The sequence below is a fragment of the Notolabrus celidotus genome, chromosome 18 (genome assembly GCF_009762535.1).
Source record: "Notolabrus celidotus isolate fNotCel1 chromosome 18, fNotCel1.pri, whole genome shotgun sequence".
NCBI lineage: Eukaryota > Metazoa > Chordata > Actinopteri > Labriformes > Labridae > Notolabrus > Notolabrus celidotus.
Genome location: NC_048289.1, coordinates 28697903 through 28713912, shown reverse-complemented (window position 1 = coordinate 28713912; position 16010 = coordinate 28697903). Strand labels below are relative to the sequence as shown.

Genomic DNA, 16010 nt, shown 5'->3' with positions numbered 1-16010 from the left:
TTTCATTACATATATTTAGACTTTCAATCCATATATATCTAGTTTCATTACATATATTTAGACTTTCAATCCATATATATCTAGTTTCATTACATATATTTAGACTTTCAATCCATATATATCTAGTTTCATTACATATATTCAGACTTTCAATCCATATATATCTAGTTTCATTCAATATATTCAGACTTTCATTCCATATATATCGAGTTTCATTCCATATATTCAGACTTTCAATCCATATATATCTAGTGTCATTCCATATATTCACTTTCATTCCATATATATCGAGTTTCATTCAATATATTCAGACTTCATTCAATATATATTAATTTCCTGAACGGCTTGCCTTAGTTTAAAGCCCTCTGTAATGGATTTCAAAGATCTCCTTTCACTTTTCCTCCACCGCCGCACACAGACCTTTACGTCCTCTACGTGATGACATCATATCACGTCCCGAGATCCCGCCCCTGAACACGTCACTTTCCCGTTCCTGCAGTTGTTCTGTCAGCGGAACCGTTTCTGCTGAATTGCACCTGAACGGGTTTAAAACCCTAAAAACACCCAGAGATGAGCGCGCGGGTGAGTGAAGCGAACATTAATGTTGAAGACTCTTTCACCTCGAAGGGTTCGAGCTGAAAACTTTACCTAACGTGTTCTTAAAGGGTTGTTTTTATCACGTAAAGTGAGCCAGCGCAGCACGAGCCTGTGTGGCAGAACGAGATGTCATTCAAAACTTCGGAGGCAACCCGGAAGTGGAATGGAGTATCTTATGACTGCTCTCACTGTGGCGACAAACTTGTACTAAATCTAATTTAGCTAATATACTGCTAAAGTTTGGAGTATTATGGCCACAGAGTCGTTGAGTTACATCAATAACACTGATATTGACTTCAATATCACTGATATTGACTTCAATATGACATGTTGTAAAAGGCTGTGACTGTAGCTCGAGTTTAAAGGGCCAAATCAATGTTCTCTATATATCAATAATGAAGTGTAGCAGCTTTATAAGGTATAAAAAGGATCAAGAAGATAGTCGGCTGGGGATGAATGTTCAGTTTCATGAGTGGATATCTTATACTGCATTGTAAACAAAGTGTCTGTGTTTGTGTTTTTCAAGTTGTGTCTGATACAGCTGGTTAACTGTAGTTCAAAATTCGCAAAATGTTCCTTGTAATGAATAATTAATGATAAATCAACCCTCTGGGGAAGTTATTGTGCTTCCAATTACTGATTGTCATCATTGTCATCAATATTTCTGATTGTATACCTGTCTATACCTATCTTATTCATCCTTTAATTTAGCAGATAGGGACACTGAGACTGAGACCTCTTTTACAGAGGTGTCCTACAACAATATAAATACAAACAGGACAAAATGTACACAAATAAACTAGAGGAGGGGAACACAAAGCAACACAAATAGTATGTCAAGTACTTCTGATTCACTATAAAGCATCGGCTCTCAGAGACGCAGATTTTGATCAAGACACATCACTAAGGGTTATGATTAGGGTTAGGGTTATGGTAGGGTTAGGGTTAGGGTTAGGGTTAAGATTAGGGTTAGGGTTACGGTAGGGTTAGGGTTAGGGTTAGGGTTAAGATTAGGGTTAGGGTTAGGATTAAGATTAGGGTTAGGGTTAAGATTAGGATTAGGGTTAAGATTAGGGTTAGGGTTATGATTAGGGTTAAGGTTAGGATTAAGATTAGGGTTAGGGTTAAGATTAGGGTTAGGGTTAGGGTTAAGATTAGGGTTAGGGTTAAGATTAGGGTTAGGGTTATGATTAGGGTTAAGGTTAGGGTTAGGGTTAGGGTTAAGATTAGGGTTAGGGTTAAGATTAGGGTTAGGGTTATGATTAGGGTTAGGGTTAGGGTTAGGGTTAGGGTTAAGATTAGGGTTAGGGTTAGGGTTAAGATTAGGGTTAGGGTTATGGTTAGGGTTAAGGTTAGGGTTATGATTGGGGTTAAGATTAGGGTTAGGGTTATGATTAGGGCTAGGGTTATGGTTAGGGTTAAGGTTAGGGTTATGATTGGGGCTAGGGTTATGATTAGGGTTAGGGTTAGGGTCAAGATTGGGGTTAAGATTAGGGTTAGGGTTATGATTAGGGCTAGGGTTATGATTAGGGTTAGGGTTAGGGTTAGGGTCAAGATTGGGGTTAAGATTAGGGTTAGGGTTAAGATTAGGGTTAGGGTTATGGTTAGGGTTAGGGTTAGGGCTAAGATTAGGGTTAGGGTTAGGGTAAGGGTTAAGATTAGGGTTAGGGTTATGATTGGGGTTAAGATTAGGGTTAGGGTTAAGATTAGGGTTAGGGTTATGATTAGGGTTAGGGTTAGGGTTATGATTGGGGTTAAGATTAGGGTTAGGGTTAGGGTTAGGGTTAAGGTTAGGGTTATGGTTAGGGTTATGATTAGGGTTAGGGTTAAGATTAGGGTTAGCGTTATGATTAAGGCTAGGGTTATGATTAGGGTTAGGGTTAAGATTAGGGTTATGGTTAGGGTTAGGGTTAGGGTCAAGATTGGGGTTAAGATTAGGGTTAGTGTTAAGATTAGGGTTAGGGTTAAGATTAGGGTTAGGGTTAAGATTAGGGCTAGGGTTATGATTAGGGTTAGGGTTAGGGTTAAGATTAGGGTTAGGGTTAGGGTTAGGGTTAGGGTTAAGATTAGGGTTAGGGTTAAGATTAGGGTTAGGGTTAGGGTTATGATTGGGGTTAGGGTTAGGGTTAGGGTTAGGGTTAAGATTAGGGTTAGGGTTAGGGTTATGATTGGGGTTAGGGTTAGGGTTAAGATTAGGGTTAGGGTTAAGATTAGGGTTAGGGTTATGATTGGGGTTTTCAGCGTGTATCATGTATATCATCTGACTCTAGTTAGATCTCCTCAGAGTTTTGACCCTGATGCACTGTGAGAACAACAATATCAGATCATCTATCCGGACATCTAAAAGGACGTGGTTAGTTAATAGATGGTGTAAAACCTGAAATAGACGAGGTGTACTCTTTTTAACATGTAGGTCAGACAGTCTCTCTTTTCAGGTTTGCTGCAGCTTAATGAGGTTAAAGGAACGTTCCTAATCATGTTTCTAAAAAGACTTCATTAGGATCTTAACTTTCAATGACAGACGAGACAGAAAGTGTGGAGTGACTTTAAAACTTAAACACGATGAAAACGTAATAAAGTGATGTTTGTGTGTCTGCATCAATGTAAACAATTTAGTCATGTGATGTTTTTCTTATCTAAGAAAACAAAAATAAGTATAAGTGAATTAATTAGTTAATGAAAAAAAAATAATAATACTTTAAAATAAAAAGATAAATAAATAGAGAAGAGAAAACAATTATTATAGTAGTGAAAATACAATCAAATAAATAGGTTCATATTTAAATAAATGGATATAAAAGGTGAAAATAATAACAAAGGTTACTCCTCCTTTTAAAGGCGTCTGATTCAAAGCATGCAGATCCAGCAGGAAGCTCTATTTCCAGACATGATCATAGCAGCATGCATGTCATGGTGTGTTTGTGGGTTTGGTCCTCGTGTTGAGAGAAGAGCCTCAGGAGTGCTGACCCACACAAGCTGCCTTTCTCTGTTCCACTGACCCGAGTCCAAATATAAAGACTGTAAAATCTGAAAGTTATTACCCGTATCAGTGCAGAGTGCTGAGACTTACACAGCTTTAAACTGGGACATAAGCAGGACTTTTACTGTAACTGAAAGTCTTCAATGTACCCGTTTATCTTTGGTCATTTTTGTCCTTCTGAGTGGAGAGAAGAAAGCTTTCAATCAGCTTCAAAGAGCCCTCATCATTCAGAAAGTGTTTCTCACTGAAGTCTTTGTTTGTGTTTCTCTCCCATCAGATTATGATCGCGGCTAAATGCCCGACAGACGAACTCTCGCTGACCAACTGTGCCGTCATCAACGAGAAGGAGCAGCAGCTGGAACAGTGAGTGGGATTTCCTCTGACACACGTAACCCTGCAGCAGAATGAAGTGATGGTGTTATGGCAGGACGTAGAGGTGTGGGCTGAGTGTTCGGTGTGGGAGGTTACGTCACCTTGATGTGTGGGATTCACTTTCTGTCAACAAACTTTCAGCAGCTCTGATAAAAGAGAACGGACAGGAACATCTGGATTTGTTCTGCAGTTGTTCTCCACATGTTTATATTTGATCTTCAAGACCGAGACTCGTGTCAGGGGAGAACGGCAGATTACAGATGGAAGCTAACACGGCTGGGATGAAAATGTAGTCTTTGTTTACTGGGATTTTTATTGCATGTGTACAAAAATAAATAACAAGAATTAAAAAAAATGAAAAATACATTCTGCAGCAAACAAATGCTGCAAATTTGGGGGGAAAAAGCAAGAAATGTTATGACTTTAAACTTCAGAGTGCTGTCTTTTTTCATTCTTTCAACAGTCTGAATATTTAAGACATTTCCTTTTTTTAAATATTGCCCTTGAATTGTTAAATATTTAAAGTGACAGTGCAGATGAGGTGGAGTTTAAGGCTTAAAAAAAGGATGTTGTTTCTGTAAGGAGAACACAAACTTTTGGTGATGCTGCTTTCAGCCACTACGCTCCTAGACGATGGGACAGCCTGCTGGAGGATCTGAGAGGAGCTGGATATATTGAGCCTTTTAAACATAACCTAAAAGCATATTTAATCAGTCTGGTTTTTATGTAGGGTTTAACAATTGTATTACTTTAATGTTTTATATTGATTTTAATTTTGTCTTGTTATCTTATTAATTTTAACTATCTGTTTTTTATTTATCTACTCAATTTTATTGATATTTTTAGCCTTTATTTTATCCTTACCCTTTTTTAATTTATTCATTTTTACTATTTATATTCTTAATATTAATTTGATGCTTTAAAGGCACTATGAGGAGTTTTTAACTGGCTGAGAAACAGACTGAAACTGATACTGATGCCTCTTTATGACCCTCAAAAGCAAACGAGACCATCTACAACAACACTGATACCTTCTCTGTTGTCATTTCAATGCCTGAAACTTCTCTGAGGGGGTAGGTGTCAGAACAGATGATTGACATCTCACTCTAGAAACAGCTTTTTTTGGCTGTTTTCATTGCAAATAACCACATTGTGCGATAAATCTAAATGTGCAAAGACAACAGGATGAGGTTATTGTCTGAAGACACTTATTTTGCATGTACAGGACAAGAGATAAGAGGTATCACTTTGTCCACAAGGGGGCGCCAGAATCGATACAAGCTAAAAGTTCCTCACAGCAGCTTTAACTATTTTAATTACATATATTTAATTTTTGTTGGTGTGCATTAGTCTCTATTTAAAATCATTTTTTGTTTTTAATATGTCTTGCAATTATTTTATTTCTGCTTCTTTCTTCTTTTCAATCGCTGTACAGCTCTTTGATTTGCATTTGATTTGTATGAAAGTTGATGATTGATCGATTGTAAAGAAATAACCATAAACCTGTTAACATGAACCTCAAATATATAAATGAAAGTAACTATCAGGATCTTTCAGTTTGTGTGGATTTTGGCGCCCCCTTGTGGACAAATTATGTGATACGTAATCTAGAATTTTATTAACTTTTAAAGCCTCGATCTGGATAAAGTTGACTTCTCGGAACACTTGGAGTAAAGTAATCTATGTCATCTGATCCTGGATATGTGAATTATTATTATTATTATTATTATTATTATTATTATTATTATTATTATTATTATTATTATTATTATTATAACCTTTATTTAACCAGGAAATGCTCATTGAGATTAAGAATCTCTTTTCCAAGAGAGTCCTGGCTAAGATAGGCAACAGCACAGTTACAGAGTTACAATTTTAAAATAAACATTAATACAAATAGCAGATGCATACAACAGCTACACAACAGGTACCTCCAGAGAGATAGCATGTCAAATTTAAAGGTGACATATCATGCAAAATGGACTTTTTAATGGTTCTCTACCTGAAATATGTGTCCCTGTCTACAAACCCCCCGAGAATGATAAAAATCCATTCTGCCCCTGTTCTGATTTCTCCACCTTTCTGTAAATGTGTGTGAAACGAGCCGTTTCAGACTTCCGTGTTTTTGTTACGTAACAACAATATCCGGTCTGTCACGGAGTCAGAGCTCGGAGCTTGTTCAGCCCATAGACTGTATAAAATAATACTGAATCCCTCCTCTGTTTTTCATTACCTGCACACATGTGTGCTAACAAGGAGCTTAGGAGGGAGGCATGCTAGTTGTAGGCTGTCTTAATAAACACAAAGGTCGGTTTTACTCCCCACGTCTGCAGATTTGAAGATCAAGTGGATGATTTTTATGTATCATGGATAAGTGCTAGCGCTAGTTAGCATAGCTACATGTCGTAGCTGTAGCTGTGTACCAAGACACACGTCAACATACTGACAAATAAAACAACAAGAAACACTAAATCTATGACCAATCCTTCAGAAAAGGTCCTGTTGCCTTTCTGGTAGAGGTCGGTTTTACTCCCCACGTCTGCAGATTTGAAGATCTAGTGGATGATTTTTATTTATCATGGATAAGTGCTAGCGCTAGTTAGCATAGCCACATAGCGCCATATTCGTAGCTGTGTACCAAGACACACGTCGACATACTGATAAATAAAACAACAAGAAACACTAAATCTGTGACCAATCCCTCAGAAAGGTCCTGCTACAGGCGCCTCTCCGTCAGGATCAGATTCTGGATCAGATTCAGAGGGTTGAAGTAACGTGATCTCTGAGCAGCCGTGTATATTCAGCCAACATGGAAACATTAGATCAACGTGCTGGAGAGCCGAGGCACATCCACTTCCTGAGGGGGCGTGGTCAGAGAGAAAACAGAGTGTTCTGAGGAGGACTGAAGAAGAGGGGTTATCAGGCAGACCAAAATCTGATTTCAAAGTGTTTTTTTGAGCATAAACTTTAAAGACATGTTTTGGGGACCTCTTAGACCAATATATATTGATGAAAAAAGCGTGAAATGTCACCTTTAAACAAAACATCTTCAGACAGATGCTTCACCAAGGTAGTATGAGAAGTGAGAAGTGTCCTTTTGGTGTCTGTAATCAATAACGTGTCCCATCCACATCTAATCCTCTCCCATGCAGACATGTGACTGTGCGGAACGGGGGCCACAAGTTTGTGTTCACCTTGAAGACACATCCCAGCGTCAACTCCGGGTCCATCGCCTTCAGCCTGCCGCAGGTCGGTGTCACCGCCACACGCTCTCACTGACGACTGAGTCTCTTAAAATATCTGTGCACTGCTTTTGACATCTTGACTCTTTATACAAAATATGCTTTAAATATAACCCCTAATGTTAATCTTCAGGTATTAATCAATGTTTGTGTCTGCGCTCTCTGCATGGACCTCTTTGTTGGTCTCAATCTGTCTGTCCCTGCTTCTTTCCTCTCTCTTACCTTGCCTGTCTCTGCCTGCCTCTTCCTCCGTCTGTAAACTTGGCAGCCTCAATGGCACACAGGTACTACTGCAACCTCCTCCAGACGCTCTTATTTCACCACAGTACTCATTAAATCACATCTACAGATGCCTGACTCATACTTCATGTTGTAACCTTTTATGTCCTGTAAGTGAACATTTGCATCTCAGTGTTTAGAAGTGTGGTGAAATAAGAAGCAGCTGCAGAGGATTGTTGCATCGATGTCTCTGACATGTTTGTTGTTGTTTTGAAGTGTAGCTGTAATATTCTACCTTTTTATCAACACTTTAAACGATCACCAATGATTGAACATCTTTTCTTCCTGCAGAGAAAGTGGGCTGGTCTTTCCATCGGACAGGAAGTTGAAGGTAATCTTTTTGTTATGAGGCTGCATCAGTAGCAAGGTTGTAATCATAGACTGTATAGATAATGGACGTAGTGTCCGTGACGTCACTCGTCTGTTTTTGAAGCGCTATTTTGAAGCCAATCGGCGGCGGCGGCAGCCATATTGGAAATGTTGAACTCAACATAACTGCTTTTGATCTAGTGTGACATAAACAGGCGGGCTTTGAGCCTCCTCGCCAACAGCTACAGTGTTACCGTCTGTCAATCAAGTCAGCTGTGCCTCTCATTGGAAGACTCGTAATCTAAATATCTGTGGAATAGCCGCGTTAGAAAAATATTCACAGAGTCTGCCTCAAGTGGATCCTCGATGAACTGCAGTTTTTAGCACTTCCGCAATGGCCTCGTATCTTTAGACCGGAGTTTCATGAGTTTTGACGTTCAGTCTTTTAAAACTAGTTTGTTCAAGTCAACCGGCATTAACTCTTCCCACCTCACCTGAAAAGCCCTGTGCATAGCAGGCGACCCCTCCCACCCGTCTCACAGCCTCCTCAGCCTGCTGCCATCAGAAAGGAGACTATGCAGTCTCTGGGCCAGAACCAGCAGACTGAGGGGACAGTTTTATCCACCAGGAAGTCAGGATGCTGAACTCTCTCCCTGTTTTGCCCCCTCTTCCCATAGTGCACCCAAGCGTGCCGGATACAGCCCTGGCGGTGAGGCTTTCAGCAGTGTGACTGCCCCCTGGTGGCTGGCTGCAGTATAGGTCAAAAAATCCGTCTCCCCATTAATTTGAATGGAGGAGCAGTCAAGCTTTAAAAAATTAATACACGTCGTACGAATGTTTCTCACATCTGTATGCTGTGGTGATATGTAGTTAGTATTTGAGTGTTTTGTGTTCAAGGCCTCTTTTTCCTGAAAAGTTTCTTTTTCGTTAGTTATTAGAGTTTAAAAAACGGGGTTTTACTTCCTGTTTCCTTTGATTCACAGCCGCCGTAGAGAGAAACTTCAAAGGGCACACAGCGTCTTGTGACGCTACGCTGTAGGGCGGAGCTTATTACAGTGGCTTCACAGGTTCTGGCTGCACAATGGCGGCGCCCAGGAGAGGGATTTTTTGGCTTCAGAACCGTACAAAGGGAAGAGGCGGAGCAACGCTGTCCATTTTTATTTACAGTCTATGAGTGCCCCCTTCACAGACTTAACCCGGTCACTGACCCCCTCCAAATCATCGCTGAGGTCTGTCATCCTCAGAACTGAAACGCACACACTTACTTTGATTTTAAATTGCAGTATAGCAAAGTTGTTGCACTGTTTCAAAACTGTATTTTATTATTCTTATTAGCTTACTCTTTTTAATTTTAGCTTATCTATCTATCTTTTTCTGGCTATTTCCTATGTGTATCTGTTGTTGTTGTTGCTAGGGTCTTAGAGAGAAATGTAATATCAAATCCTCTGAATGTCTGGTGCATACTGCAGTTTATTTGACACTAAAGAAGACTTTGAACTTTGAACCTCCGATCTCAAAATATGAAGTCCATGCAGAAGTGCTAAAAACTGCAGTTCACTGAGTGTCCACTAGAGGCTGGCTGCAGAAACTCAAGAAACCACATACACACCCATTCAAGAAAGACGATATTTGCAGCATAAATAAACAAGTTTACAGCCTGGTTCAAAAACCAGTTTAGGTCTGAATCAAGCGGCAACTTCTTGTCTCAAAATATGAGTCCAATGCAGAAGTGCTAAAAACTGCAGTTCATCAAGGATCTGATTGAGGCTGGCTCAGGAAGTACCGGAAACCACATACACACCAATTCAAAGAAGATGATCTTTACAGCAGAAATAAACATGTTTACAGCCTGGTACTAAAGACGAGTGTAGTCTGGATAGCTCATTTCTTGATCGGCACACACTGTAGGGGGGTGATTCTTTTTATATCGCCGTAAATTTGAAGATATTGAGATTATGAGTCTTCCAATGAGTCACAGCTGACTTGATGGACAGGCGGGAACACTGTAGCTGTTGGCTAGGAAGCTCAAAGTTTCTTTTCCCGCCTTTTGTTACACCGTAATTAACGTGTCGTCTTCTGATTATCTTCTACTGACAGTCTTTGTCTCTTATCACTGAACTCCCTGTGAGTCCCAGACACTTGCAGCAGGAACACAATAGCCTTTAGCATCAAATCTGACCTTCAGATTATGAAGGATTCACGTGACTGACATTAAAGGCTGCAGACGAACGGCTGAACTATTATCGAGGTGGAGGGAACATGATTTCCCGTGCACAGTGACAGACAGCATGACAGCATGACTTTAAGGTGGCGTCACTCACTGCACATCTGCACCTGCATCCAGATAGAGAAGGCTCGCTCTTTGATGGAATACCGTCCTCGTCTCCCTCAGGCCAAGTGATGCCCAGAGTGATGGGCGCTATTATGAGTCTGTCTTCATATCAGAAGTGAAAAGGAGGGATGAAAATATAATCCACTGAGTGAAAGAGAGAAAAAGCCTCATGAAGCTTTAATCTTTCTTCACATCCTTTGGAAAAAACAGCACAGCTATGTCTCTTTTTATTATTTGATCAAAGGCAGTGTCTTAAATATTAAATCAGTTCATCCCCTCAGAGGACAGACTGTTCTATCAGTGTCACTGTGGTAACTGTGATATAAATAATAAAGCAGTATTGATGGTGTAATTTCCTGATTACTCTGCAGCAGTGGAAAAATCAGCCTCTTTTTAAAGAAGTCTATCTCATTCCCACAGTGAGGCGTCAGCAGTTTGACGCCTCACAGATGATTTGAATAGTTAAAGGATGAGATAAATCATATCTGTTGTGTTGCTGATTGTGTCTCCCACATTAAAGACATAATGAAACGCTTGTTAGTGATAATGGAGCGCTAAATAGACATTGATTTATACGTTTATCTCTCCAAATGTACTAATGAGCGATTCCCTGCTGACTAATTCAACATAATCGAACCATAAATGTCAAATACTTGCTGATGAGCCAGAGAGCCGTGTGTGTGGTATTTAATTTTCAGAGCACTGATGCACTTGTGTGGTTTTTTCTCTATTTGAAATATAATACAAATAAGATTTAACATCTGCCAACCACAACGTTTTATTGCATTCATAGGGAAACAACCAACAACAAATTTATCAGAAAAAAAAGTCTCATTTGGGGAAAAAATGTAAGAAAAATCCTAAATTTGAAGCTAAAAATGTGTATTTGGTATTTTTTTTCAGGTGAGAAAATTTAAAATAGGATGAGACAAAACTTGCAGTGTTTTTTTTTTTTTTTAAGTTATATTTTTGGCCTTTTTGCCTTTATTTCATAAGACAGCTGAAGAGAGACAGGTAATGTGGGGAGTAGAGAGTGAACCGGGGACCCCTGCGACGAGGACTGTAGCCTCTGTATGTGGGCCGCTTAGACTGCTAGGCCAACAGTGCCCCAGCATACTGCTTTTTAACATTGACAGAAGCTCCCAGCTTTTTTTTTTTGCAAGTTACAATGTCACAATGTCATTTAGCAGATGCTTTTATCCATAGCGACGTACATACGAGAACAAGAACAACACAAGCAAAGATCTAGACAAGAGGAAACAAGATCAGTACGAGTAACAAAGTGCTTCAAGTCCATCTGAGTGCAGGTACTGCCAGGCAGTGTAAAGGCAATGCACAAAAGTAAGTAAGGAACATCTACAATGAAGCAATCAAACAATTTAAGACCTTCCATTATCATTAACATCACCACAATAATGACCAAAGTACCAAGTGCTGGGTCACTCCAGACCTGAACACAGAGTCCCAGAGTAGAGCAGGACAGTGAGAGTCAACTGTAGCTTGAAGACATGATCTGCCACTGGGGACAACAGTGGAGAACAGTCTAGCTAAGTGCATAGTGCTTCCTGAAGAGCTGGGTCTTTAGCTGTCTTTTGAAGGTAGAGAGGGGACTCTACCCATGCAACCCACCCTCCACTGGCATGATGATGTTAAGCTCTGCACAGGTGACAGATGTTGTCTGGTAGCACGGCGTGGTTTGTCAGTATGTTGATCTAGTTAATGGAGATAAAGTTGTATGTAGGCTGTGTCTGGTTAAACTGACATATAACCACTCCACCAGAGACATGAGGAACCAGCACAGGCATGAGGACGCTAACCTGCAAGGTGGTGCTAGCTCTGCTATCTTTAGCCCCACTCTGCAAACTAATCTGACATGTCTACCCACAGACTCTGGGATCCTGGGTTGAGCCATATTGAATACATCATGCTCAGTTTTGAATGTTTGTCACCTTTAGATTAGTCGGTTAGTTGGAGTTTAAATTGGCGTTTAAACGTGTCAGCCAAAGTCACCAAGTGCTGGGTCACTCCAGAGCTGAACACAGATTCCCAGAGTAGAGCAGGACAGTGCGAGTCAACTTTAGCTGGAAGACATGATCTGCCCCTGGAGACAACAGTGGAGAACAGTCTAGCTAAGTGCATAGTGCTTCCTAAAGAGCTGGGTCTTTAGCTGTCTTTGGAAACAAGTGCACATGATGTATACTTCCCTAAAAGTCATCTCCGTAATTAAAGCTGTACACATCCCAGGAACGCTGTGTTTGGTGAATTAATGATAATATTAAAGGTGACATATCATGCAAAATTGACTTTTTAATGGTTCTCTACCTGAAATATGTGTCCCTGTTATGTCTACAAACCCCCCGAGAATGAAAAAAATCCATTCTGTCCCTGTTCTGATTTCTCCACCTTTCTGTAAATGTGTGTGAAACGAGCCGTTTCAGACTTCCGTGTTTTTGTTACGTAACAACAATATCCGGTCTGTCACGGAGTCAGAGCTCGGAGCTTGTTCAGCCCATAGACTGTATAAAATAATACTGAATCCCTCCTCAGTTTTTCATTCCCTGCACACATGTGTGCTAACAAGGAGCTTAGGAGGGAGGCATGCTAGTTGTAGGCTGTCTTAATAAACACAGAGGTCGGTTTTACTCCCCACGTCTGCAGATTTGAAGATCTAGTGGACGATTTTTATTTATCATGGATAAGTGCTAGCGCTAGTTAGCATAGCCACATAGCTACATGTCGTAGCTGTAGCTGTGTACCAAGACGCACGTCAACATACTGACAAATAAAACAACAAGAAACACTAAATCTGTGACCAATCCTTCAGAAGAGGTCCCGCTGCCCTTCTGTTAGAGGTTGGTTTTACTCCACACGCCTGCAGATTTGAAGATCTAGTGGATGATTTTTATTTGTCATGGATAAGTGCTAGCGCTAGTTAGCATAGCCACATAGCTACATGTTCGTAGCTGTGTACCAAGACACACGTCTACATACTGATAAATAAAACAACAAGAAACACTAAATCTATGACCAATCGTTCAGAAAGGTCCTGCTGCAGGCGCCTCTCCGTCAGGATCAGATTCTGGATCAGATTCAGAGGGTTGAAGTAACGTGATCTCTGAGCAGCCGTGTATATTCAGCCAACATGTAAACATTAGATCAACGTGCTGGACAGCCGAGGCACATCCACTTCCTGAGGGGGCGTGGTCAGAGAGAAACAGAGTGTTCTGAGGAGGACTGAAGAAGAGGGCTTTTCAGGCAGACCAAAATCTGATTTCAAAGTGTTTTTTTGAGCATAAACTTTAAAGACATGTTTTGGGGACCTCTTAGATCAATATATATTGATGAAAAAAGCGTGATATGTCACCTTTAATAATCCAAGTCAATGAACTCTAACTCTTTGTTGTTTGTTTCCTTTCTTTTAGTAACAAACTACAAGTACGACAAGTCCAAACAGTGTATCAGCACCATGACGGTGGAGATCGACTTCCTGCAGAAGAAGAGCGTGGACAGCAACCCTTACAACTCCGACCTCATGGCCGGGGAGTTCCTCCAGCACTTCAATAACCAGGCCTTCAGCGTTGGACAGCAGGTAATCACACCTGTAACTCACTGAGTTTATGTGGAGTCACTGCCTTTAAGTAGGAAGATAAGGGAGGCAGTCATTTTTCATGCTGTGGTGGAAAGCTGCATGTGAAGTTACCTGTGCTTACATCACTACAACAACATCTAATAGGAGGAAATGTGATGAACATACATGCAAACTATCACATCACATGTAAATAACAGTGCAGACAATGTTTATTACACAGTCTGATTTAAGAAAATACTTGTTTTCCTGCAGTTTTAACACGACAAATCCAACCTGAGTCCAATGTAGGATCACTGAATCATTTTTTTGTTCCATTCTCATAACTTCTGTCTTCCTTTTGTGCTCTTTAGTTTGGGTTCAGTTTCAACGATAAGCTGTTTGGCTTGCTGATCAAAGACATCGAGGCCATGGATCCGAGCATCCTCAGGGGAGAAAACAACTCTGGCAAAAAACCAAAGGTGACTGTCGGATAATCTGACGCTCTTCCATGTTTGATATCTTATTCTGTGCCAAAAGAGACTTTTATTTACAGTGCTTTTTCATCCTTACCTTTTTAGAAACATGTAGTCCGCCTGTATCAGAATAAATATGTTACTGCTTGTTCCTCAGAGATTAAATATCTTTTGTTTCTTTGCTCAGATTGCGATCGGTCTGCTGACGGGGAACAGTCAGGTGATTTTTGAGAAGTCAGAGACCTCATCTATGACCCTCATTGGTGAGTGACAACATTATGAAGCTCTCTTTATACTTAGAAACACTTGATCTCAGACCTCAGTGAATTAAGATAAATATTATATCAACACAAATAAAAGACATTTCTTAAACCTTTGTACAGCTTTATTTAAACAGAAGTGTTTTATTTACTTCCTCTGCCTGTAGAGCAGTTCTCTCTCAAACCACAAGGGGGCAGACTTCCCTCATGTTTCTCAGCTTCTCTTTCAGATTTGTTTGGCATTGCATCAATTTGCAAATGCAACTAATTCCTGACCAGCACTTCAGATACACCCCAAAGTTTTATTATGATATATTCTGGTTGTATGAATATTCAAATCAGTGAGACAAAAAGTCAGTCTCTTTAAAACTGTCAGTTATAGAAAACAAAATAATGTATGCATGAATCAGAGACGACACAAGAGCTTCTTCACTCACTAATTGAAAATCCAGACAAACACTGACTGTCTTTTTTTCATCTGACCTCTCCAGGGAAATCCAAGACCCGAGAGTCTCGCCAGTCCATCATCAGCCCCGACTGGAACTTCGAGCGGATGGGTATCGGCGGCCTTGACAAAGAGTTTTCTGACATCTTCCGTCGAGCCTTCGCCTCCAGAGTGTTTCCTCCAGACATCGTGGAGCAGATGGGTGAGTGTCTCTCTTTCTCTTCATTGTGTCATCACTCATTCATTTCACTTTAATCATGGTTTAATGAAAGTCACATGATCATTTCAGAATCAATTTCATCCTCTGGTTGACGTCTGTCCAGATTTAAAGTTCCAGATATATATTTTAAAAGCTTTGTGCACAAAATGATTAAAACTCTCACATTACTTAAATTAAATTACCCTTATGTTTAGCATTTAATTGCTGCTCGTTGGGGAAGTATGTGAATGATCTTGTTGCTGTAATGAAAGAAAGAAATGGATGTGTTGTGTTTTAACGCTCAGAGCAATTTAAAAACACGCTTAAAACAGGTCCCAGGGTTTGTGAGTTTGTCTCAGCTGCATCATTCTCTTCCTGACACTCACCAACATGTTGCTTTATCTGACTTGTTATAATAAAGAATCCAAATAAACACCCTTTGTAAGTAATCCATGTCACTCCACATAGAAGGCATCAAAGGGTCATGGTCTACAGTGAAATACCACATTCCCAATTACATGAAAGCAGGAAAATTGATATTTGATACCTGAAGCAATCATACTTTTACTTTTTTTAACCATCAATACAATATTTTCTTTGGTTTACTAGTTCTCTTCTCCTGACTTCAACTTGACAACTTTTATACTCACATTTTACTGAGTTTTTGCTCTGACTTCATGACCCTTCACCCGACTGAACCCAGTTAAGAACAGTTTTTGCCGGTAAATCTGACACCACTTAAACGCAGGGTAGTTCCTAATGGTTCAATAACTAGGGATTTGCAAGTTGACTAATTTACTAGTCCTTTAAACAGAAATTTAAATATGGACTAATCAGGGTGGGTTTGGGTTAGGGTTCCCAGTTTCCCGCTCTATCTCATGTCCTATCGTATCTGAATAAAGTCATTAAAGCCCCAAAATATAACTTAAAGAATCATAAACAAGACTAAACCAA

General features: G+C 40.0%; 1 protein-coding gene across 1 annotated transcript in view; it reads left to right on the top strand.

The window, feature by feature from the left end:
- The first annotated feature begins 481 nt into the window (after positions 1 to 481).
- LOC117830121 (vesicle-fusing ATPase-like) overlaps positions 482 to 16010 on the top strand; it is a 43719-nt gene continuing 28190 nt past the window's right edge. The window contains exons 1-8 of the mRNA XM_034708083.1: positions 482 to 582; positions 3855 to 3940; positions 7102 to 7198; positions 7762 to 7801; positions 13534 to 13700; positions 14051 to 14158; positions 14340 to 14415; positions 14904 to 15059. Coding sequence (XP_034563974.1) covers positions 571 to 582; positions 3855 to 3940; positions 7102 to 7198; positions 7762 to 7801; positions 13534 to 13700; positions 14051 to 14158; positions 14340 to 14415; positions 14904 to 15059 — 742 coding nt within the window. The 5' untranslated portion in view covers positions 482 to 570. The remainder of the gene's footprint in view (positions 583 to 3854; positions 3941 to 7101; positions 7199 to 7761; positions 7802 to 13533; positions 13701 to 14050; positions 14159 to 14339; positions 14416 to 14903; positions 15060 to 16010) is intronic.